The 26,552-nt window shown below is 33.0% G+C and overlaps 1 protein-coding gene across 7 annotated transcripts in view; it reads right to left on the minus strand.

Annotated features, from left to right (window-relative positions):
- LOC136027158 (protein O-GlcNAcase-like) overlaps positions 1–19,825 on the minus strand; it is a 114,993-nt gene extending 95,168 nt beyond the window's left edge. For 4 of the 7 annotated variants that reach the window (XM_065704145.1, XM_065704144.1, XM_065704142.1 and 1 more), the window contains exons 1-4: positions 19,759–19,807; positions 4,908–5,038; positions 4,152–4,203; positions 903–1,131 (exon numbers count right to left, since the gene is read on the minus strand). In XM_065704145.1, coding sequence (XP_065560217.1) covers positions 903–1,131; positions 4,152–4,203; positions 4,908–4,974 — 348 coding nt within the window. In that variant the 5' untranslated portion in view covers positions 4,975–5,038; positions 19,759–19,807. Of the gene's footprint in view, positions 1–902; positions 1,132–4,151; positions 4,204–4,907; positions 5,039–19,758 lie in introns of all 7 variants that reach the window. The other 3 variants (XM_065704143.1, XM_065704149.1, XM_065704147.1) reach the window with 2 other exon arrangements.
- Positions 19,826–26,552: the final 6,727 nt, after the last annotated feature.

Here is a 26,552-nt window from a genome sequence, read left to right on the forward strand (position 1 = left end):
TATATACGCATTTTTCATAGCATGGTACAGGTTTCTGCACAGCCTATTCATGGACTGTTACCTCTTATGTAACCAACAATTAGGGAGAATGTTTTTTCAGCTCGTTATTAGCGTTGCATCGCTGAACGCAAAGACTGCAGATGGAGAAATAAATCAAAGTCACTAGGAGCCAAATTTAGGCCATATAGAGGATGGTCAAAAACGCCCTGGCCAAAGTCCTATAGGAGTTTTTTTTCTCACATTTGTATTGCTTAGTTGGGCACTGTCATGAATTAAAACAAAGCCTTTTGTAAGCATTCCTTAGCATTGGTTCTGTATTTTGTCGCGTAGTTTCATCAGAGTATCGGAATACACTTTTTATTGACTGTTTGATCTCATAGCAAAAACAGATGTCAGGAAAATGTTTTTATTTCCATCCCAAAACATTTTGCACAAGAATTCTTAAAGCGTCAAGTTTTGTGCGGGTCTAGCTTTTGGCAGGGAAAGTGTACCTCTAGTCCAGTTCTCCAAAAATTTCAAAGATTTGTTATAGGACAATAATCGATTTAATGTGGCACGTATTTTGAAATTAAATCTCCGATCAAATTTCACATGCGACAGGATTTTCAATTAGCTCAGTCATTACGAACAAGCCCCACGACGTACACACAACCAACAACAAACTCGAAATGGCTTCTTTTCGTTCTGCTTGACAGAGAATGACTGCTACTCATGCACAAAACTGCGATCGTAGTCAGCTGCAGAAAATAAAATAAAGGAACATACTTTTCAAACATGTATCACATACATTTTTATACATTTTTAGGCAGCATGTTTTAGTTATTTGACCAATTTGCTTTTCATCCTTCCAAATTAAAGAATACCTACAAAGGTAGAACCCTACAGGAAAAACATAAACAAACCTGGTCCAATTTTTTCTTTAGTAAGTTAACTTCTTTTGCAGAAGAATAGCACATATCTAAACCAGGTGATAAGGCATAAACAAACTTGATTCCTTCACTTTTGGCAGCAGTTATCAGTGCAGTCAAGTGATCTCCCTCTTCAACAGTGTACATCTCTCTCCAATAGGCCCGGTGTTTGTAATCATCTTTTGGAGCATATACATAGGTATCCATTCCAAACCTGGCCAATCTGTGAGTGATAGATACACAAATTAATATGAGCTTTAAATTATCTTGGTTTATACTTAAACGATCAAAATAATCTTATAAATAATTTTAAAGACCCTAACCATATAATTTTAGATAGTCTGAATCCGACTATTTGGTAACTGAAATAAGAATAACTATGATCATGCATTATAGGTCATCAGTGAAATTCTTGCATGCTAGTCAGGCTCTCAGTTCCTGGCCTAAAATGATATATTCATAGAACATGATATCTAGCCTAGCACTCCAGGTTCTTACCAGCATAGACTTCCTGTAGCTTTCCACTTTTAATACAACTCTGATAATTTCAAGATTTTCTTTTTTATTTGATTATTTACAATACAAAACAATATAACTAACAAATTTTTTTTAACAAATAACTTATTTGAGTTTTAAGAAAGTTCCATAATTGGCATACACAAAACACTGACACTATCCTATGTATACAGTAAAGTAAAGAGCACTGAGTCTCCAATGTTTTTCCCCAGCCTCACCACACAATGCGGACGATCGTTCGAAGGGCTCATTTTGTTGCATATTCTAAGATTAGTGTCCTTTTAGGTTTAAAAAGACATCAGAAAGCATAAAACTATCATTAGGAGATTTGTATGATATTGGACTAACATTTAAAGAGAACCGTTTTAATCAGAATTATCGAAAAGCCTCAAAATGAGCTTAAAGAGGTGAAATAATGATTGGGTTGCACTCAGTAGACTGATTCAAATAGAAAAACCCTATTGACGTTTCTCATCGTTAAATATGCTAGGAAACATAGAATATAAAAAAAAACAAAACATGCAATTATAACCAGTGGTGATCATTACAATAAAAATTTGATTATAAAACCTTTGAATGAATAGCAGACCACCTTTTTTGATTATCAATATTGCAAGACATAAAAAGGACAAAAATTTGGTTCTTTTACCTGCTAAATATTTTAAATTACCTATATATATATATATATATATATATATATATATATATATATATATATATATATATATATATATATATATATATATATACTAGCTGTTGGGGTGGCGCTTCGCGCCACCCCAACACCTAGTTGGTGGGGGCGCTTCGCGCCCCCCCCAAGCCCCCCCGCGCGCGTAAGTCGTTACGCGCCATAATAGTTACGCGCCATTGTAGTTGTGTCCCTATGTCCCACCTGTGAATATAGATATATATATATATATATGGTTTTAACTACGTAAAACTTGCGAATATACAACATTCTTTGCTGTCCCATTGTCTTTGCATATAAATAGATTGTCAGGTTATCCCCCTGTTTCCCCCGGTGTCCCCGTTGTAGTTGTGTCCCTGTGTCCCGGTCGTCATTTATATTCCCTGTGTCCCGCGTCCCGGTCATCATTTGTATCCCGGTGTCCCGGTCTGTATATACATTCGTTTTTTAGTTTTGTTTTTCTCCTTTATTTTTTTCCTTTTTTTTTCTTTTTTAGCTTATTTAGATTTTTAGATTTTTTAGTTTTTTTTATTAGTTTTTAGTTTTTATTTCTTTTTAGTTTTTTTGTCCCGGTCGTCATTTATATCCCCCTGTTTCCCCCGGTGTCCCCGTTGTAGTTGTGTCCCTGTGTCCCGGTCGTTATTTATATTCCCTGTGTCCCGGTCGTCATTTGTATCCCGGTGTACCGGTCTGTATATACATTCGTTTTTTAGTTTTGTTTTTCTCCTTTATTTTTTTCCTTTTTTTTTCTTTTTTAGTTTATTTAGATTTTTAGATTTTTTAGTTTTTTTATTAGTTTTTAGTTTTTTTTTCTTTTTAGTTTTTTTGTAGTTTTTACCTTCTTTTTAGTTTTGTTAATTTTTTTTTTTACTTGTGTCCTGGTCGTCATTTATACTCCCTGTGTCCCGGTGCTTTGTTGATTGCTAATCGAACATTCCTTTTGTCCTGGTCGCTTTCTCTTTGAATGTCGTCATTTATTTTTTTCTTTTTTAGTTCTTTTAGTTTTTACCTTTTTTAGTTTTTTTTTAGTTTTTAGTTTTTTTAGTTTTTTACCTTTTTTTAGTTTTTTTAGTTTTTTAGCTTTTTTATTTTTTTTATTAGTTTTTAGTTTTTTGTAGTTTTTGCCTTTTTTTTTAGTTTTTTGTCCTGGTCGCTTTCTCTTTGAGTGTCGTCATTTATTAGTTTTTTCCTTTTTTTTTTTAGTTTTTTATTGGTTTTTACCTTTATTTTAGCTTATTTTTCAGTTTTTTCCTTTTTTTTAGTTTTTTTTTATTTTTTATTTTTTTTAGTTTTTTACCTTTTTTTAGTTTTTTTAGTTTTTTTAGTTTTTTAGCTTTTTTACTTTTTTTATTAGTTTTTAGTTTTTTTTTGTAGTTTTTGCCTTTTTTTAGTTTTTTCAGTTTTTTTTTTAGTTTTTTATTGGTTTTTACCTTTATAGTTTTTTTAGTTTTTTAGCTTTTTTATTTTTTTTATTAGTTTTTAGTTTTTTTTTGTAGTTTTTGCCTTTTTTTAGTTTTTTCAGTTTTGACGTCACCTAATCCAGTTTTTTCAGGTGACGTCACCTGACACATCCATCCACACATCCATCCATCCATCCATCCACAGACAACTTATTTTTATATATATAGATATATATATATATATATTAGACTCAAAAGCCATATTTCACATAGAAACGTTCTAAAATTAGCGTACTAACACAACAAATAATATACAATGACAAAACTGCAGAAAAAATAGTTATGATGGATGTCTTCGCCTAGAATTACGGCCTCTGAAACTCGGAAGCTGAATATATAGCCCAGATTTTCAACAATTTCAATCGACTGACTATCTCAAAATTTCTGTACAACTGTATTTTGGCCTTCTACAGACCCAAATGTCTTCTATTTTGGTACAGACCAAAAAGACTTCTGGCCCAAAACGGCACTTTAGTATGGCACAATTTTCTACTGTTATTATGCTAGAACTCACAATGTCCGTTCGAATACCAAAAGCTAGCTGATTTAGATGTTTTAATCACATTGACAGTAACTTACTTTGTATACAAGTCTTTTCGCTGATCAAGGGTCCAAGGACGACCATAAAAACCTAGAAAAGGTACACACTATTTCAGTCCCATATATTGAATAAGAGAAAAGATTATGCAAAAACCTAAGCTAAAAAAACAAAAAACAAAGCATTTGATATTAGAGAAAAAGAAAACAGAGAGAGAGAAAGGAAGAGAGAAAGAGAGAGAGAGAGAGAGAGAAAGGGAGAGAGAAAAACAAAACTTTTAAAAGAAGTAGAAATTGATGACTATTTTAAAATATAACATGAAAACTGCGCTGAAGATATAATTACGTTTAACAAAATTCTAAAATAGTCTTGTCAAAAATAAATAGCACCCTTTATTGTTGTTTAATTTTACTAGAACAGTTGTTTTTTATTTACTCTACATAATTGTCTTCTTCTCCTAAACAAGTATCATCAAACAAATTAAAAAAGCAAAAGGATGTTAATGAACCATGGCAAAGTAACACTTTAAATAAGAAAGGTTACCTACAACTCGGCAAAACCAAAAATTCAGTAAATGAAAGATATGCAACTTGGTAGACTAGAAACTTCTACCCAGTTTAAATATCATTATTTTGGAACTGCACTAAAGGTAAACCTAGACCAGAAAAAAAAAATATTTCCCAGATCTGAAGACTTGTCCCTTCACAAGATGTCAGTTCCAAAATAAAAAATAGAAAAACTCAAGGCAAACATTTGCAGCATCAGAGAGAGAAAAGTACAAAAAGATAAAAAATTACCTTCAATGACTCCACAAATAAACCTCTGGTTTGTATTGCCTCTATTTCCACTTCGCCTTTCAGTCATCTTTTAGGTTTTTAAGAACTTGCAAACAAAATCAGCTAGAAGCAACCACCTCAATAGAATGCCACTAAAAGAATAACTATTTGTTAAAGTGCAGTGAGGTAAAATTAATAATATATCACAAAAATGTAAGCATAAATATCAAATACGTATCTTTTACATTCATAGCTATAAATAAGAAACAATCAATGAGATAAGAAAAAAATTGGCTCAAATAGAGAATCTGAAAACCTTTTGGACAAGTGAGTGAAAAAAAAAACATAGCAGTAGAACATTGAGAGCTTACCCCATTTCAAAGGACTGAATTTAGCGATTGCTAATTTTGCAAGAGGAAGTTAAAGACAGCACTAAAGGATTAAAAACAATGAGGTCTCCGGTGCTGATACTGTGATAGACGAACTTTTGAAATATAGTCATTACAAAATGGGAGATAAATTAATGAGGATTAAGAATATGACATTTGAAAAAAAAAGAATTACCAAGGGATATATTAGGAAAACTTTAAGGAAACAATTCGTAAGAAAAATGACGAGGATGAGTTTGACTATTGAAGAGACTTTATCTTGATTTAAGAGGCGTATTATTCAACAAAATCATACTAACTAGACTTAGACATGCTTTAGATAAGGCTTTAGGAGAAGAACAGAGTGGCTTTAGGAAGGTATTAAATTAAAAAAATACGATTTTTTTTACTGAAAGTAAGGAGCAACATTAAAACTTAAAACGAGCAGAAATTATTCCGTATATGAAAGGGGCTGTCCCCTCCTCAACGACCCGCTGTTTACGCTAAAGTTTCACTCTCTTTCACAACTCTACTTAAAACAATACGAAACTTTATTGCAAAGAGCGGGGCGTTGAGAAGGAAACAGCCTCTTTCATATACAGAACAATTTCTGTTCGTTTTAAGTTTTAATGTCGCTCCTTACTTTCAGTCATTTGGCTCACTAAATATAAATAATTAAAGCAAAATTTGCATATTAATTTTACTTTTTTTAACTAATAATAACCTTATGCCTGCTTAATTGCAAAGGCTGTTTAATTAGACTAATAACCTCTTTTAAAAGTTAAAAATTAAACTTTAGCGTAAGAGCGAGCTATTGAGGAGAGGCAACCCATCTCTTATAGGTAATATTGTCTGTTCGTTTTAAGGTTGCTTCTTACTTTCAGCTGAAAAAACTTGTTTCTTATTTAATTGTTGATAATTTTTTATATAATGTCGGAAATCAAGCTCTACGTACATGAAAAATTCCTTTCCCCATGAGAAAATTTCTCCATGGAAACATTCTCCCACGTAACTTAAATTTGTGATATTTACGGAACTAATTTTGTACAGTATAGTAACAAAACAGCCAAAGAGGTCGGAACTATTTTTAAGAAAATGAAAGTTACACGTTGAGTAATTCTCAAATGACAGAAATGAATGACAGAAAAAATCTTTAAAAGATACACGTGATAATATATGTTCGTTTTAAGTTTTAATGCTATTCCTTACTTTCAGTTGTAAAAAACTCGTTTTTTTTTATTTAATAACAACCACATTTAATAACGAGCCGAAGACATACAATATCTTTGGTTTATTAACACATAAAAATTATAAATGCTAAGATTGGCTGGTAATAAAACAAATAAATTATTGCTTATATCGGCCATCATTTAACAAAACTCGAAGTTTAGTGTAAAGAGCAAGGTATTGACGAGCAGGCGAATTTCCTAATATATGTAATATGAGGGGGTCTGCCCCCTCGTCAATACCTCGTTCTTTACGCTAAAGTCCAAATTTTTTCCTAATTATTTAAGAATGACCCCTGAATCACAAAGGTCGTTTAATTAAAATAGAAAGCTCTTTTGAAATTACTAAAATACTCTTGCGTCAAGAGCGAGGCATTGATAAGGGGACAAACCCCTCATACATGTAATAATTTATGTTCGTTTTGAGTTTTAAGTGTTACTCCTTACTTTCAGTTGAAAAAACTTGTTTTTAAAAATAATTTCTGATTTTTTTTTAAATAATGCTGAGAAATCCAGCAACCCAATCATGAAAATTCTCTTCCGTCATGAAAAATTCCTCCAGATCCTCCTAAGTAACAAAGTCCAAATATTTTCCTAATTCTTTAAGAATGACCCCTGGATCACAAAGGTCGTTTAATTAAAATAGAAAGCTCTTTTGAAATTACTAAAATACTCTTACGTCAAGAGGGAGGCATTGATAAGGGGACAAACCCCTCATACATATAATAATTTATGTTCGTTTTGAGTTTTAAGTGTTACTCCTTACTTTCAGTTGAAAAAACTTGTTTTTTAAAATAATTTCTGATTTTTTTTTAAATAATGCTGAGAAATCCAGCAACCCAATCATGAAAATTCTCTTCCGTCATGAAAAATTCCTCCAGATCCTCCCAAGTAACCCTCTCCCCCTGACCCTCCACCAGCAAAAAATCCCCCTGAAAACGTCTGTATATTTCTCAATAACCAATTCTAGGCTATATGTAAACAATGGGCAAAGTTAATAACTTAAAGCCCTTCCCCCAAGGACTGTGGGGGATTAAGTCGCCCTCAAAGACACAGTTATTACATATTTCGACCATGCTGAACAAAATAGCTATCTCAAAATTTTGATTCAGTGACTTTGGGAAAAAATGAGCGTGGCAGAGGACTAGTTGTCCTCTAATTTTTGGGTCACTTAGAAAGGGCACTAAAACTTTTAATTTCCGTTCGAATGAACCCTCTCGCGAAATCTAGGACCACTGGTCAATAAGATCACCCCTGAAAAACAAATAAAGACACATCTGTGATCTTTCTTCTGTCAAAAAGTAAAAATTCCACATTTGTGCAAAAAGCAAATTGAAGCCTCTACAGTGGGGTTCTCTGATATGCTGACTCTGATGGTGTGATTTTCATTAAGATTCTATTTCTTTTAGGGAGTATTTCCGGCTTTTTTCAAAAATAAGGCAAATTTTCACAGGCTTGTAACTTTTGATGGGTATATAAAAATCCAATTCTTTTGATGCATCTATTGGTATCAAAATTCAGTTTTTCAGAGTTTCGGTTACTATTGAACTGGGTTGCTCCTTACTTACAGTTCTTAGCCACAAACCATTTGAAAAGGATGTGTAGACCAAACTTTAACTTTTAGATTAATAACTGAAAAGTGTATAGCTCATCAAACCCCTTTAGTCCTCAGTTTTACAGATTCTGGACATGTAATAAGACATGTTCATAATCCAGCTGATAGCATGATTCTGGTGATACAAAAGTTTTAATGAAGGTCTTTGTATTGTATTCTAGAGAAGTATACTTGAAGTGACTATGTATGAGAATAATGTTTCTACATTTAAGGTAGGAAGTGAGGACAAGGGAGTATATAAAATCAAATGAGATGGTAAAGTTCTCCCAGACTTAAATTATACATATGGTTTCATCATTTTGGTTAATTTTTATAGCCAAACGAATGCATTTTGAAGATTTTGAGGGTTCTGAATGCAGGGATAATTTTGAAAATAAATTTTAAGAAGACTAATTTGCTTGGATTGACAACAAATGACGATGAAGAGATGATGCGAGGTATTGGACAAATCAATCATCTGGATAAGGTGTAGGGTGCTCTTTTACAGTTGAAAAGAAAAAGAAAAAAAAATATAAGTCTGCAAACCAAGACTAGATAACTGGAAGCTATGATAACAATAGGGGTTCAGTTGGTCTCTGAATTGTGGTGCTTTAAAAGTCCAAGGAATTTTTAAAATGTTTTGAGGGCCATTGTATAAGGACAAGCTCAGTTACTTATTTGAATGACTGTATTTCAAACAATAAGCTACAAGAAATTCTGATTTGATCCCACTTTCTTGGCTACAATAAGAGAAAAAAGGATATTAGCTATAATGAAAAAAGTAAAAAAGTATATTGACTATAATGAAAAAAGTAAAAAAGGATAATTCATAGAAAAAAGATAACAGATTGCAAAAGTTTATGCTTTTTAGCGATCCATATGGGGCCTTATAAAAATCAGGTTGTCCCCAAATGGGGTGCGAAGTGGTTATATGGAAAGATTTAAAAGAAACTGAAGCCTTGTGGGAGGTAGTAAAGAATGAATCTTTGAGTAGATTGGGGGGAAAAACAGCATGTACAGCTGAGCTGGTCCCAGGAAGGTTGATGTTACAGTAAGTTTGTAGCAGTAGTTGCATCCAGGAGTCTGGGAATTTACTGAAGTTAATGTTTTGTACTGCAAACTGATATTGCTAACAATGCATTCGTAACTGCAGGAAAATAGACATAAAATATAAGCACAATTAAAATTACATCAAAAGTATAGACTAGTGTTGTAACTGGAAGAATTGGTCATGGTAAAATTTAGTATTTTACCGTAGTTTTACCGACCCCCCCCCCCACGTAATTTGGCATTTAACCTATTTGACAAAATTTACCTATTTTTACGTAATTCAAGAATATTACCAGTATTTTACGTGTTTAACCAATATCTTACATGTTTTATGTGCACAGCTTACAATTTTTACAGCACAAAAGCGCAAACAGGCAGGATTAAATAGGTTTGGATATGATTCCAAACATTAAATTTCATTAAGATCCCATCATCCGTTTGTAAGTTAAAAATACTTCATTTTTCTATTTTTTCCAAATTAATTGGCCCCCCACTCCCCCCTTTCAGATGGTCAAATCGGGAAAACGACTATTTCTAATTTAATCTGGTCTAGTCCCTGATACGCCTGCCAAATTTCATCGTCCTAGCTTACCTGGAAGTGCCTAAAGTAGCAAAACCAGGGCAGACAGACAGACAGACCGACAGAATTTGCGATCGCTATATGTCACTTGGTTAATACCAAGCGCCATAAAAACCACTAGGAGTGGCAACCCTGAGCAGAAGACACACTGATTCAAACAAAACAAACCATTATAAATGAGAATATTCACCAGTTAGATCTGGCAAGAATTCTCTGCTTAATGATTGCTTTAGATTGTCTACTGACCTAATTGTTTTGTGAGAGCAACATTGTAGTCTTGTCCTTTTTTTCCTTTTGTTTTTGCTAGCACCCTGATTTCAGCTTATTCCCAGAAAGTGGTAAGGGTCTAACCTCTGCAGCTTTTACGAAAAGTGTGGCCCTTAGGCAGGTTGATGAATATGACTTTGCATTTTGGAAAGCTTCATAAAACTCTTGCCTGGGGCCAAAAATCTATTGTTTCTACCCATTTCTGTTCGTGATTTCAGCTGAGTTTAGTTTTTCGCACTTGGGATTGCGGTAGAAAAATGGTATCAGATGTGCCTCTTAAACTTTAAAAGTTCTCTCATTGCTAAAGAAATTGGAGTTTATCCTTTGCTCCTTTCTAAGTGATGATGTTAGAAACTTCGCCTACAGCAAAAAAGTCAACTTTTGAACTAAGACAAATAAATTTTTTTCGACTGCAGTTAATAGCTCTTGATAGCTGATCAAAGTATATGTCATCCATTTTTTGATAGAAAAATTCCTTCATGAGATATACCAGTTTGAAAGTTTAAAGGGGTTGACAACTTCAGTAGTAAGGTACACACCGAAACCAAAAATAGGCCCATACCAATTGTGAGACATATAGGGGAGTTTTAAGTAACATTCAGCTGTTAGCTCATAATCATCTTCGACAATAAGGGGTTCGAAACTTTTGCTAGTTAGTTTACCTATCATTTGTTTCCAGTGTATTTGATGGTAAGACCAATTTGGTTCCAGTTGTAAGACATGTAGGGGACATGTAAGCAATAGTCGGCTGTTAAGCTACAATCATCTTCAGCAATGAAAGGTTTGCAACATTTACGAGTTGTTGTACCTGGTATTTATTTTAAGATCTTTACAGATGAACAATTTCGGCTTTTAATCAAAGCAAGGAAAAAAAACCAAAGTGTTGCTCTTGCAGCACTTTACCTGGTGAAGCTGAACACAGGTTACCACAACACCTCATGTTGCCCATGCACCATAGATCTAATTCTAATTAAAAGTGTGGTCAGAAGAGCTTGATATAAACTGAAGAAAATGTTATTTAAATCCTTTAATTTTATGTTGTTGTAAATGGGGTTTATAGGAATGTCTCCAATATCTCTATTTATGTTGTTTTTTTTTTAATATCATTTGCCTTCCTAAAAGATTGTGGGAAGCCATTTGCTTCAGATACCAAAGCTGCCTAAACAAAAAGAACTAAATGATTTGGATCTTGATTGATGTGGAGAGTCAAAGCAGGATCAGTATCCTCATTTTTATTTCAAAATTGCACACCTCAGGAAAATCTTGTGTTCATGCAGTCTTTTATCCCCCTACCCCCAGAGAATTCCTCCTCTCTGCAAAAAATACCCCCATTTCACCCTGGATGATTCCGGATCTTCATTAGAAGGGAAATCAATATTTCTACTCTCCTGTTTAAGTCAAAGACAATTGCATAGCATTGCCTATACTAATGACCCATAAGGGCTCAATGTATTAATATTGGTTTGGTTATTTTTTCCCAGAGATTTTTTCCTCATGTGGAAAGGGTGGTAGAATAAATTTTGGAAGGGGCTCAGTCAACTGGATGTTGAAAGTTCTAGTTTGCTTTTCTAAGATTTAGCCAGCTTTTTGCCCAGTTGTTACTGACCACAGTTTCTTTAAGACATTTTTATTCTAGTTGAACAACCCTTGTGTTTCAGCAGTTGTTTTGAATCAAAACTAGTTCTAAGGGAGAGACAAGGGGAGGATGGAGGCAGAAATGAATATATTATTCTCAGGACACTAAGCAGGAATTTTGTTTGGGTGGGGGAGGGGTTATTTTTTAGGGAGGCTTTAGAATAGGCACAGTTACCTGAATCAAAATCTGAGTCTGATGGAGAGGAGCTAGATTTCCCTGCAGATTATGTTGAAGATGGTCGCAATGACTGTGAAAGTGTCTAAATGTTGTGCTATTATGACCCAGTGCTTAGTTAACCCAAGTCATCAAAGCATTAGAAACCAATTTTTAACTTTTATTTGGTGCTTTTATACATAAATGAAAAATGAAATGTATATTTATTTATTTATTATTATGAACAGCAGTAAGCATCAATGCTTGTCGCAAAAACACAAAATCATAATACTAATCTAAAGTAAATTGGCAACAACAAACTAAACAGCAAAAACTTCTAAATAACACGACACTGCACAACAAAAGCATCTAAATAAAAAGGCGTGTTTACTAATGCACTCTTAAAAATTCAAACACTCCGTGCCTTGATAACCTCCAAAGGCAAACCATTCCATGGTCCAGCAGCTCTACTAACAAAAGATAATTGACCAATTTTTTTCCGTGGTTTTTGGGGATATAATTTATAATCATGCTGACGAGTAGAGTGATAATGGCTAAATTTAAAAAATAAATTTGGATCAACATCATCCAGTCCTTTAATTATACAAAAAACATTTACAAGGTCATTGCAACACCTACAAAACTTCAGCAACGGGAGTTGAAGCCTAGAAAGTCTCTGCAGATAGGAAAGGCACTGAAGGTATGGGACCAATCTAGTGGCCCTTCTCTGAACCTTTTCTATCCTATGCTCATCTGTTAGACTTAATGGAAACCAAACAGAAATATTATACTCAAGAAGAGGGTGGACCATTGATTTGTATAGTAGTAAGAAATTACAAAGGTTAAACCTACTAAAGCTTCTCCTTATAGACAATAAACGATAATTTGCATTCTTTACAATTTCCAAAACATGCTGATCAAATTTCAATTGGGTATCAAAGTAAACGCCAAGGTGCAATTTTTTTGCAATTTTTCTCCATAACTCTACCATTCTAATAGTGACAACAGTGCACGCATGCTAAGTTTGAAACCAAGCATACACGGGGGCTAATTACAACAACGTCAAACAAAAAAGTCCTTAAATAACAAGATTGACCTTAAAAATGCAAGTTAGGGTAATACACCACTCTATAGGGTCACTTATTAGCAAAGCAGGTAAGCAGATTGATATTTATTTCCTCTGATTTTTGAAGATTTTTGGATTACACTTAGTTAAGATAAGAAAACAGCATTGCCAATCACTGTTTTCTTATCTTAGGAGAACAATTGTATCATATATCTATATATATAAAAATAAGTTGTCTGTCCGTTACGCCAGATTATATCTTCTATATATATAAAAGAAAAGAAACTAGAATGTAAAAACTGGAAATTGCATAAATATTTCGAAATATTTTGACAATAGATTAAAGTAATTCGAAAAAAGAAAAATGGTAAAAACTTAAAAAAAAACTAAAAAGAAAAAACTAAAAAAACAAAATTAAAAATGAAAAAAATTAAAAAAGAAAAAACCTAAAAAGAAAAAACGTAAAAAAATAAAAAAGCTAAAAAACTAAAAAAAAACTAAAAAAGCTAAAAAACTAAAAAAAAGAAAAAAACTAAAAAAACTGGGAATTTCACAAATATTTCAATATATTTTGACAATAGATTAAAGTAATTCGAAAACCTTAAAACAGATACCTCAAATTTTGAGGTTTAATATAAATTGTTGGAGCTTTAGCATGCTTGGCACGTAAAGATTTTTCCAAGTGTCAATGTTAGAATGAACATTGACAAATTGAAGAAAACAAATCAATAAAAAGAAGAAACTAAAAAAAAAGAAAAAAACTAAAAAAGAAAAAAACTAAAGAAGAAACTGTATCTATATATATAAAAATCTATATGTATAAAAATAAGTTTTCTGTCTTTTATGTCTGTTACATTATGTCTGTTACGCCAGATTATATCTTATCTATTATAAAAATAAATTGTATGTATTTTTGTATTGAGGTTTGCATATGACGTCTGAAAAATAAAGAAGAAAAAGAAAACTGAAAAAAGAAAAATGGTAAAAAACAAAAAAAAAACTAAAAAGAAAAAACTAAAAAAAAATAAAAAAATAAAAAAAAATTAAAAAAAGAAAAACTTAAAAAGAAAAAATGTAAGAAAATAAAAAAATAAAAAGGTAAAAGACTAAAAAGAAAAAAACTAAAAAAAGCTAAACTACTAAAAAAAGAAAAAACTAAAAAAAACTGGGAATTGCACAAATATTTCAATATATTTTGACAAAAGATTAAGGTAATTCGAAAACCTTAAAACAGATACCCAAAACTTGAGGTTTATTATAAATTGTTGGAGTTTTAGCTTGCTTGGCACGAAAAGATTTTTCCAAGTGTCAATGTTAGAATGAACATTGACAAATTGAAGAAAACAAATCAATAAAAAGAAGAAACTCAAAAAAGAAAAACTAAAAAAGAAAAAAACTAAGAAAAGAAAAAACTAAAAAAGAAAAAAAAACTGAAATGAAACTGTATCTATATATCTATATAAATGACGACCGGGACACTCAAAGAGAAATTACAGACTGGTATACCGGGACACAAAGACAACCGGGACACAGGGAATATAAATGACAACCTGGACACAGGGACACAACTACAACGGGGACACCGGGGGCACAGGGGGATATATAAATGACGACGGGGACACAGGGAATGTTCGATTAGCAATCACCATCAACAAAGCTCAAGGGCAATCGTTAGAAAAATTCGGTATAGATATGAATACAGATTGTTTTCCCATTGACAGTTATTATGTTGCATGTTCAAGAGTTGGTAAACCTGACAATCTATTTATATGGACAGACAATAGGACAGCAAAAAATGTTGTATACTCGCAAGTTTCTGTGTCGGCTGACGTCATGAAATTGTCGGCTGAGTCGTCATTTTTGCTTTGATGGTGACGTCATTAACGGTATTTAAGACATTTGTTCACGGAAAAATGTTTAATTGTAGCTGCTCAAAGAGTTTATGCCAAAAAACTTGCTGCTGATAGAGAAAGTAAGAAAAGAAAGCGTTCCGAGGAATCACAAGAACAGCAAGAAAACCGGCTTGCGGCTAAAGAACGCAAAACCGCGCAGTTAGATGAAAATCCACCTGGACAGCGAGAGTCAAAACATATCAAAACTGAAAATGATAGCGATGATGATTGGGTTTGGGATTTTGACTTGGATAAGGTCATCAATGCCTACCAGATTTAAGTTAAAAAAACAAAGGTTCGTCGATATGTACTTCATAGTGACGCTGAAAAATAAAGAAGAAAAAGAAAACTGAAAAAAGAAAAAAGGTAAAAAACTAAAAAAAAAACTAAAAAGAAAAAACACTCAAAGAGAAATTACAGACCGGGACACAAATGACGACCGAGACAGAGGGAATATAAGTGACGACCGGGAACCTCAAAGAGAAATTAGAGACTGGGACACCCGGACACAAATCACGACCGGGACACAGGGAATATAAATGACGACCGGGACACAGGGACACAACTACAACGGGGACGCCGGGGCACAGGCGGAATATATAAATGACGACCGGGACACAGGGATTGTTCGAATAGAAATTACAGACCGGGACACAAATGACGACCGGGACACAGGGAATATAAATGACGACCGGGACACTCAAAGAGAAATTACAAACTGGGGCACCGGGACACATATGACGACCGGGACACAGGGAATATAAATGACGACCGGGACACAGGGACACATCATTAGAATAATGAGGTATAGATCTGAATACGGATTGTTTTTCCCATGGACAATTATATGTTGCATGTTCAAGAGTCAGTAAACCTGACAATCTATTTATATGCACAGACAATGGGACAGCGAAGAATGTTGTATATTCGCATGTTTTACGTAGTTAAAAACATATATTTATATCTATCTCTATTCACAGGTGGGACACAGGGACACAACTACAATGGCGCGTAACTAATATGGCGCGTAACGACTTACGCGCGCAGGGGGGCTTGGGGGGGCGCGAAGCGCCCCACCAACTAGGTGTTGGGGTGGCGCGAAGCGCCACCCCAACAGCTAGTATATATATATATGTCATATCTTAAGATAAAATCATAATATCTATCTATATAAAAATAAGTTGTCTGTGTGTGGATCTGTGGATCAGGTGACGTCACCTGAAAAAACTGGATCAGGTGACGTCAAAACTGAAAAAACTAAAAAAAGGCAAAAACTACAAAAAAAACTAAAAACTAATAAAAAAAATAAAAAAGCTAAAAAACTAAAAAAAGGCAAAAACTACAAAAAAAACTAAAAACTAATAAAAAAGCTAAAAAACTAAAAAAACTAAAAAAAGGCAAAAACTACAAAAAAAACTAAAAACTAAAAAAAAAATAAAAAAGCTAAAAAACTAAAAAAACTAAAAAAACTAAAAAATGGTAAAAAACTAAAAAAAACTAACTACAAAAAAAACTAAAAACTAATAAAAAAAATAAAAAAGCTAAAAAACTAAAAAAACTAAAAAAAGGCAAAAACTACAAAAAAAACTAAAAACTAATAAAAAAGCTAAAAAACTAAAAAAACTAAAAAAAGGCAAAAACTACAAAAAAACTAAAAACTAATAAAAAAAATAAAAAAGCTAAAAAACTAAAAAAACTAAAAAAACTAAAAAAAGGTAAAAAAGGTAAAAAACTAAAAAAACTAAAAACTAAAAAAAAGTAAAAAACTGAAAAATAAGCTAAAATAAAGGTAAAAACCAATAAAAAACTAAAAAAAACTGAAAAAACTAAAAAAAGGCAAAAACTACAAAAAAAACTAAAAACTAATAAAAAAAGTAAAAAAGCTAAAAAACTAAAAAAAAACTAAAAAAAACTAAAAAAAGGTAAAAAACTAAAAAAAAATAAAAAATAAAAAAAAAATAAAAAAAAGGAAAAAACTGAAAAATAAGCTAAAATAAAGGTAAAAACCAATAAAAAACTAAAAAGAAAAAAAGGAAAAAACTAAAAAAAATTTTCATCTAAAAATCTAAAAAAAACTAAAAAAGGTAAAAACTAACAGAACTAAAAAAGAAAAAAATAAATGACGACACTCAAAGAGAAAGCGACCAGGACAAAAGGAATGTTCGATTAGCAATCAACAAAGCACCGGGACACAGGGAGTATAAATGACGACCAGGACATAAGTAAAAAAAAAACTAACAAAACTAAAAAGAAGGTAAAAACTACAAAAAAACTAAAAAGAAAAAAAAAACTAAAAACTAATAAAACAACTAAAAAATCTAAAAATCTAAATAAACTAAAAAAGAAAAAAAAGGAAAAAAATAAAGGAGAAAAACAAAACTAAAAAACGAATGTATATACAGACCGGGACACCGGGATACAAATGACGACCGGGACACAGGGAATATAAATGACGACCGGGACACAGCTACAACGGGGATACCAGGGGAAACAGGGGGATATAAATGACGACCGGGACACCGGGGCAGGGAATGGTCGATTAGCAATCACCATCAACAAAGCTCAAGGGCAATCATTAGAATCATGAGGTATAGATCTGAATACAGATTGTTTTCCCATGGACCATTATATGTTGCATGTTCAAGATTCGGTAAACCTGACAATCTATTTATATGCAAAGACAATTTCTGGACAGCAAAGAATGTTGTATATTCGCAAGTTTTACGTAGTTAAAACCATATATATATATATATATATATATATATATATATATATATATATATATATATATCTATATTCACAGGTGGGACATAGGGACACAACTACAATGGCACGTAACGACTTACGCGCGCGGGGGGGCTTGGGGGGGGGGCGCGAAGCGCCCCCACCAACTAGGTGTTGGGGTGGCGCGAAGCGCCACCCCAACAGCTAGTATGATATATAATATTTATATATCATATATATCTTAAGATAAAATCATATCATATATATGATATGAGAAATGTGGGTGAATACAGTTATTTAAATATGCATGGCTGTTAGGATAACTTTTCTGGCTGTTAGGTTTACATGTAGAAAAAATTGCTAATGTGATTTTAATCCCAAATAATGGTGTATCTGATTTATTATTATTTTTTTTTTACAAAATGAATGTACAACATCAGGCACTGTCCAAGTGCTGAGGTATTACCCTAGGCACAAGATTATCAAAGGAATAAACTAAACTGTTAATTAAATTGATGAAACTCCAGACAAAGGGGCATTACCTTTTTAAAACCCAGGAAAATCAGAATCACTAAAAAATCATAGGCAATGCAATGACAGTGCCCAAGTAAAGAACAATATGGGCACATGTATTATTTATTTTTTTTAGCCCAGGGCACTTTGTACCAAAGTTGTCATAGAAACTTCAAAAAGGGGCCATTCAGTTGGAAACTGATCCAAAACACATTTCCTAAACACATCCAATTAAAATTTTTAGATAGCCATTTTATTAAGTCTATTAGAAAGGTCCAGAAATCATTGAGGATGATGACCCCTCCCCACAGCCCTTAGGGCAAGAGTTTGTAACTTATGCCATGGGGTATATAATGTTTCCATAGAATAGGTGGTCATATACACTTCAAAGGGGCTCATTGGATTGATAATCAGAAGTACTAGTGCACTTTTTAGGATTCAAAGTGTTTGGAGGGTGGATGCCCCCCCCACAAACTCACCTTGTATTTTCCTCAAAACTTAAAAACTTCAAAAAAACTTAGCCATTGTAAATTGAAAGAGCTAGTGCCATTTTTAATAGTCAAAAGTGATTGGATGGCAAGAAGCCTCCCCCTTCACCCATCAATTCCCAAAACACATCTAATCAAAATATTGAGATAGCCTTTTTGTTAAGCCTAGGTGAAAGTTCTGGAAATTAAGTCTTTTAGGATGACTACCCCCCCTCCACAGCCCTCTGCGCAAGGGTTGTAAGTTATGCCTTGGGGTATATAAGATTTTTATGAAAAGGGTGGGTGTATAAACTCTGGAGAGGGCTCATTAGATTAAAAATCAGTTCTTCTAGAGCACTTTTAAAGACTCAAACTGATTGACAGCTGCCAACTCCCCCCCCCACTTTGTTTTTTCCCAAATATATACAATTCAAATTTTGAGATACCTATTTGTTCAAAAATGGTCCATAGATCATACAATAACACCTCTGGGGTTGACAGAATCCTTTGGAGTCTAGGGGTAATGGTTGTAAGTTATGCACTAGGGGTATACAAGCTTTGTTGGAAGGGATGGCCTTGTGAAAATTAAGAGGCTTATTTGATTGGAAATGTAAAGTTTTAGTTCCTTTTTAAGACTCAAACATGATGGAGAACAACTAACCACCCCCTTAACAACCTCTTTTCTTGAAATGTATTCAATTGAAATTGTAAGATAGCCATTTTGTTACCAATAGTCAAAAATCATTAAATAATGTCTTTAGGGTGGGCACAATCCCCCAGAGTCAATGAGCAAGGGTTCAAAGTTATGCCTAGGGCATATAGGGTTTTTATGGAACAGATGGTTGCATGAAAATGGACATGAAGTGACATGTTTACTTTATTTGTAGGTCTATTACATGAACTGCTCTGTACTTACTATAATATCACATGAGACACCACCAACCCAAGGAGCAGCTCTGTATTCTACAAACATTTATTAAGATGAGGCTTTTAGGCTGTAAAAATTGCTTGACTTAATAGAATTTGCATTCCCCTGTAGGCTACTTTTAGCCTCCTTGGGCAAAGTTTATATTTTGTGGCAAAAACAGCCACTTTGCAGTCATTTTGTAAAGATTGGAGCTCAAAACCTCCTAATGAAGGTCTTAGATGATGAAAATTAGGTTGGCTGCTTAGATAATGTAAAAGAAATTCCCTATCTTATCCCATAAGATTTCATAGCAGCACTATTATAGACCCATTTATTCGGCAACAAATTAAAGGTAATTAACCTAGCCGAGCAAAGAACAATCGATCAGACCAGTTGAACCTACACTTATAAGAAAGCTAATATGATTACCAAAGAGAACCAAAATATGAGATTATTTGTCAATACCTTACTAAATTTCAATTTGCTATACGAATTGGAGATTCTAAGCGTTTTAACAGATGGCGTAATATAGAAATATTTTGAAGGTAGGTAGTGTTAATGTATGGGAGTTAAAAATAGGTTCTTATTATAAAAGTTAACATATAAAAAAAAGTAGTTTACAGTGTGCAGGGTTTCAAGAATAAGGCAGTAATACTGAAAAGAATATCAGAGGTTCAAAAGACCAGTTCAAAAGTGACAGTTCACGTCCTTTTTTAAATAACCCCAACCTGCCCTTGGGATTCACAAACCTCACAAATTATGAAGAAAAACGATAAAAGTTATTTTGAAGAAAATTATTTTAGCTATTAAAATCTGCAAAGCGAGATTAACCTAGAAAAGAAGCTTTTTTTAAACAAAATATATATTTTGTATGCAATATTATTTTCTTTTCCTGAAAACCCTACATAGTATAAGTTATTCTTTAGTTGGTTAGCTTTCATAATAATAAACTTCTTTTGCCGATTCATGCATTAATACCACCTAAATAAAAAATGTTTTGGTTAACGACTAGGGGTTATAACTGATTTTTTTTACTTCCAAAACAAATACCAAAAACTATTTAAATAATATGAACTTTCGTTACCATTAAGGCTAAACTCTATATCTGACGAGTGTTGTAAAGTTACCATAAAATAAAAACTCGGTCAGTAAAATTGGTAGAAAAAAGGTAAAACAGGAAAAAAAATATTTACTCCCTAGGAAATATAGGGTAAAATAGATGTTTTATAATTATCCTGCAGATTTAAGACCAGTTGAGCATTTCTTTTTGAGCATCACTTTCAGATTTTAATGAAATATTTTGAAGATTTTGACTTTCCTGGGCTTAAAAAAGGTAATGCTCCTTCATCTATCTAATAGATAGTCTAGTTTATCCCTTTAGTAATCCTGTGCCTAGGTTATAAATACTGGTAGAGGGAGCAAGGGGCCATGGCCCTCTGGAAATTTGGGACTATAAAATAATTATAAGAAAAGCAAAGGAAAGAGAGCAGAATAGGGGAAAACCATGGAAAAAATGTGTGTTGCCCCATTGTTGGCTGTCTGCCTATAGATTGTATTTGAGACTGAGTGAACCCTTTTCAGTTTTCCACAAACATTTTTTTATTAGGTAGAGTAAAAATAAAATCAATTTCTTCAAAGTAATGAATGGTAAGTAAATAACGATCCTTGCCGATAACGAAATTATAAGAGCCTAGCTATTGATAACATTCAATAAAAGAATCAGCTTTTTATGGTGATCCTAAATATGTATTTTTTTATGAATAATTCGTGCAGTTATTAGTACACAAGAAAGTTCGTATAATTTTTTATAGTTATGAAGTATAAAGGTGTCAAATACATTGGTTTTTGGGTATTCAAAATAATGCGTTACTTTTTATAAGCACTGAGTCTAAAGGCATTAAATATTTTGGTGGTTGATAACCAAGTTCAAAACTGTCGATATTGTTAAAAAATATCCGTCCAACACTTCACCATTGCTCAACAGAACTGAATACTGGGATTTTACATCTTAGTTTTTGTAAGAAGGCTATTACTACTTTATGGATTTTTTTTTGTAATTACTTACTTTTTTCATTTTTTCATACTTTCACATTAATTGACATACTTTTTTCATTGCCTTTAGAAAAATATTTGTCTCTAAGCTTCATTCAGTAAAAAAAAAAAAAAAAAAACAAGTTCTTTCAACTGAAAGTAAGGAGCAACACTAAAACTTGAACGAACAGAAATTATTACGTATATGAGGGGGGTTGCTCCTTTCTCTTGACGCTACAGTTTTTTGACACTTTAAATAAAGTTATTTGTTGTTCTAATTAAACGGTCTTGTCCTTCAGGAGTCTTTTTCAAAGAATTGGGACAAAATTTAAACATTAGCGTAAAGACGGAGGCGGGAAGGAGTGACCCCCCTCATATACGTAATATTTTCTGCTCGTTTTAAGTTTTAATGTTGCTCCTTACTTTCAGTTTAAAAAAAACTTGTTTTTTTTATTCAATTTAAATTCGGTTAGAATGGGCTCCCAACGTTCTAGGCCCACTGGATCGATACGATCACCCTTAGAAAAAAAAAAATAATAATAAACACGCAACCGTGATCTTAATTCTGGCTACAAATTACAAAATTCCACATTTTTGCAGATATGAGTTTGAAACCTATACAGTAAGATTCTTTAATACGCTGAATCTGATGGCGTGATTTTCATTAAAATTCTATTACTTCAAGGGGATGTTTCCTCCTTTTTTTCAAAAATCAGACAAATTTTCTCAGACTCGTAACTTTTGAAGGGAAGACTAAACTTAATTGAATCAGCAAAATAAACCAATTCTTTTGATATATCTATTGGTATCGAAGCTCCTTTTTCATTATTATTGAGCCGGGTCGCTCCTTCCTTACATTTCGTTACCACGAACTGTTTGATTACCCATCAAAATCCAAAGAGAGATAAAGGAAATATTGATGGTATTTTCTACGTTACTAAAAGTATTGTATTCGTAAAGTTTTCATAAATTGTAATTAAACAAACAGAAAAGGTTTTTCAACTAAAGTAAGGAACAAGTTTAAAACTTAAAAATATAAATTACTCTTTATATAAGGGGGGCTACTCCCTTCTCAACACCTTGCTCATTAAGCAAAAGTTTATAGTGCTTTGAAATTTATTTTTTAAAATTGCAAATTTTCTTAAAAATTTGGACAAAAGCCAAACTGCAGTAAAGAGTAATGAGCGAAGGAGGAGACAGTCCCCTTCATATAAGGAACAATCTGATTAAATAGGTTTCAAATCTGCTCCTTGATTTCAGTTGAAAAGCTCTTTTTTTAATTAACTTCTGATTCTTTTCCAAATCATACCCAGGCCTAACCAAAATATAATTTGAGGCATCGGTCGCCTGAATCTCTGATTAATTGCTTTTAAAATGTGTAAATCAATAATTGTGCGTTGATTAGAGCCGCCCTACGTCTAAACTTGCAATTACAATTTTGGACGAAATTTGAATGTACTTAAAATATTGGTTATGAATAGTGATTTTGGTAAAAAGTCTTTGTTAATATTACTACTAATTTTGGTTGAATGAAAAGGAGTAGCATTGTTTGTATGGATGGAAATTCTGTGAGACTTTTGATCTTCTACATAGCTGAAGGCATCACAACCTCTGCAATAGGATTTTCGTATCAATAAATTTCTGTGCGGGGCTGATGATGGCCTGCCGTGATTTTTCCACCTCTGAGCTTGTAGATATGGGAATGTAACATTTTAGGTGTATAGTGAAACATTTTAATTAATTCATCCCTCCCTACCTCTTTCAACATTTATCTGAAGCCTCATGAAGAGCAAGCTGTTTGTCCATTAAATTTTAGTATTTTAAGAGTCTACTCTACCCCCACCTTAACAATAACTCACCCTCACTATAGCTGATACGCAGTTACAGATCACCAAACGCAGTCTAATTTCATTACAAATAAAGCGAATTAACTTGATTGAATTCAAATTTATACCACCATGTGGCATAACTTCTTTTGCAACTCGGAATCCTAAAATATAGTTATTGATCCTTTTAAATCAATTGGCTTCTCAGAATTTTAAATTGACTGCAAATGAGTAAAGTTGTAGTTCGGTGCCCTAAAATGGCGATAAAAAAGACTTTCGCCTGGCCCAATCTGCATGGTCACTTAAAATAGAGCTTTAAATTTACATTCGAATGAGCTCCCTCCCAATTATCATGTACCTTTGGCTTGATACAGTCACCCCATAGAAAAAAAAATAATAAAGAAACATACATCGACGATGTTTCTTCTGAAAAGGAAAGTTAAATTCCACATTTTGAAGATTGGAGCTTGAAACCTCTACGGTTGGGTCCTCTTACACAATGTACATAATAAAGGGACTTTCAATAAGATCGCTTGCTTTTTTTGGGGCGTTTCCTCTTTTTTCGAAAATCAGGCAAATTTTCTCACTAATAACAATTCAAATTGATCAATAAAAAAAACAAACTAATATCACATGACAGATTTTCGTAAATCAATCCCAAAACCAAATATTTTCCCCCTTCATTTTTTATTTCGATGAAAAGGGTTTTGATCATAGCTTCGAGCCACAGGGAGAGGTCATCCCTAATCCAACGTTGGGTACCTTCATTAATCAAAAGGCATAGACTACCCCGGTCCAAGGTTGTCCGTTCTCTTCGCTCTCAAACATATCCCGGAAAAGAAAAATCCCACGGCAGTGATTTGCTAGAACCAAATGTCTCACACAGGCCTATAATGCACGGCTTCTTATCTAGTAAACTTCAAATCTCAAATAAAGAAGAATATGCCGTTCTTAGACCTTGACAATTCCAGAAAATGATCGCTCTTTCATCTGCACTCACATAATTTTTCGTCGAATTGTCGCCAAGTAATTATGTGAATCCCAATAATCTTTATGAGTATTCAAATGCTGATTGATCAAAAATGTCCTGCTGGTTTCCTGAAACTAAATCATAGTTATAGCTAAACCATGCATTATCAAACGCGCAAAATATATATAAAAAAAAACATAACGTGAACAATTATCATTTTTTTATTATTTTCCACGATTGAAAATATATTATCTAATGCATCTATTGTTGATTTATTCTTTACAAAGCCAAATTGCGAATCCAAGATCCAATTGCTAGTGTAACTTGGAATAAATTGTATTCGAAATTAATCGTTCAAAATTTTTTCCAATGTTAGACAACAAGCTAATAGGTTAGTAGGATAAAAAATCAGAACCATCTTTTTTTTTTTTTTTTTTTTTTTTTTTTTTTTTTTTTTTTTTTTTACTAATGACAAGAATATTTGCTACTTTCCATTCCTTAGGGCAATATGACAACTTCAGACAAACATTAATAATTTTAAACATTAATAGGTGATAACACATTAATTTCTTTTTCAAAACTAAATTTAGGATCCCGTCCGGATCAACTGCTTTCATTGAGCTTGTATTCCTTATAGTTTCCTGTAGTTCGTCTAGAGTAACTTCATTTAAACCGTTTTCACTATTATTTAATACAACTGAAACGTCTTATCTAAGATTACGATGATAATCCCTGTCACAGGATTTTTCATCGGGAGGAAACTGTTTAGAGAAAAGTTCTTCTCCTGCTTCATTCACTGACGTAGAGCATGTTTCATCATATTTCTTATTACGGGTGGGCTGTTCAACACCATCATTGGACCTGCATATTTTATGTATTGTGTGCCAGGATCAGAGCTGCCTTTGGCTGATAAGAAACTTTTCACTCTGATTTGGCTTTTAGGATTGCAGATTTGCATTTTTTTTTTCTTTAGTACTTTCACATTATTTACACTGTCATTTCACGGATACTGTCTACTTAATTGTTGAAGGTGGATGTATTCTCTTCTAAGAGGACTTAGCTCCTGAGTCCAAAACCTAACACACCTCTTGGAATTCGCAGAGTAAACAGGGGTAGATTCAGACGTAGCTTTAAGGATTAAACTTGTCATACATTTTATAGCTTGGTCTATTTCTGGCTGAGATGACAGGGTCATAGCATAAATATCATCAACACCATCCAACAAAATAGCACTGAAAGCACCCCAGTTGGTTTTGTTAAAATTAGAATCAGCGATATGGGCATGTTTACTAGGACAAAATGACAGCTTAAATGTAATATACTTATGGTCTGATAGAGACAACTGCATACCAATTTTTCAGATATATTCTGTCTTACACTTGTTAGAGACAAATCAGGACTGGAGATCAATCCATCATAAGTTGGTCAATCCATGTCATTTAATACTATTAGAAAGCAACTTGAGGTGAAGTCCTCTAGTTCTTTATCTATTGGGTCAATAGGAGCGGTAGGAAGCCAAAGCCTTTGCATTAAAGTCACCACCGATGACACAGTTTGGGTAAAATTTTAAGCAGTCTATAATAGAAAGCTGATTATTTAAAGTAGTTTAAGAATGGGGTGGGGTAACAAAATGAAGCTGCTGTTAGACGACGGTTTTTTAAATAGACTGAGACGAAAACACATTCATTTGCTGATTGTTTGTAATGTAAATCACTTCAGAGTTATTTATTTTTTTTTACAAGTACTGCTGAACTGTACAATTTCCTTTCTTCTTCAAAATTGGAGAAAGCTCTAAACTGATCCGTAACACCCGAAATTTTTCCAAATTTACTAATAGACGGCTATTGAAATAAAACAATGTCTGGATTTAATCCTACTAGAAATTTCTTTAACGGTTTAGATGCCTCAAAATAATATTGGAGGTTACTTTGCAGGAATTTTACAGAGTTAGAGACATGAATGTTAGCTATAACTTGAGAGAAGAGTATATTTTTAGACAGCTTCTCTTTAATTTGACGGGTGACAGGGCATTTAAACAGTTCAAAGGAGGCATGCGGCTCGCATTTAATATTCTTTTTATAACAAGATACACAAGATAGACGACTGGAATAAGGCTTGCGACAATTTTCATAAATATGATTTCCCATGCAACAGGAACAACCTTGAGAACCTGTACAATTGGATGTTGTACGACCATACATGCAACACCTTATACAGCGAGTCAAGTTAATATATTTTCACAGCGGACCATCAATAAGCCTTTTTGATACCACGTTGATTCAAAATTTGAGACGGAACCTTTGGACTGATTTCCAATATTACACTGACTGCCTTCTCATAAAAACGGCAATTATATTTAACGTTTCACCATCTTTGATTGGATCTGTAATTGATCG

The sequence above is a fragment of the Artemia franciscana genome, chromosome 5 (assembly GCF_032884065.1).
Source record: "Artemia franciscana chromosome 5, ASM3288406v1, whole genome shotgun sequence".
Classification (NCBI taxonomy): domain Eukaryota; kingdom Metazoa; phylum Arthropoda; class Branchiopoda; order Anostraca; family Artemiidae; genus Artemia; species Artemia franciscana.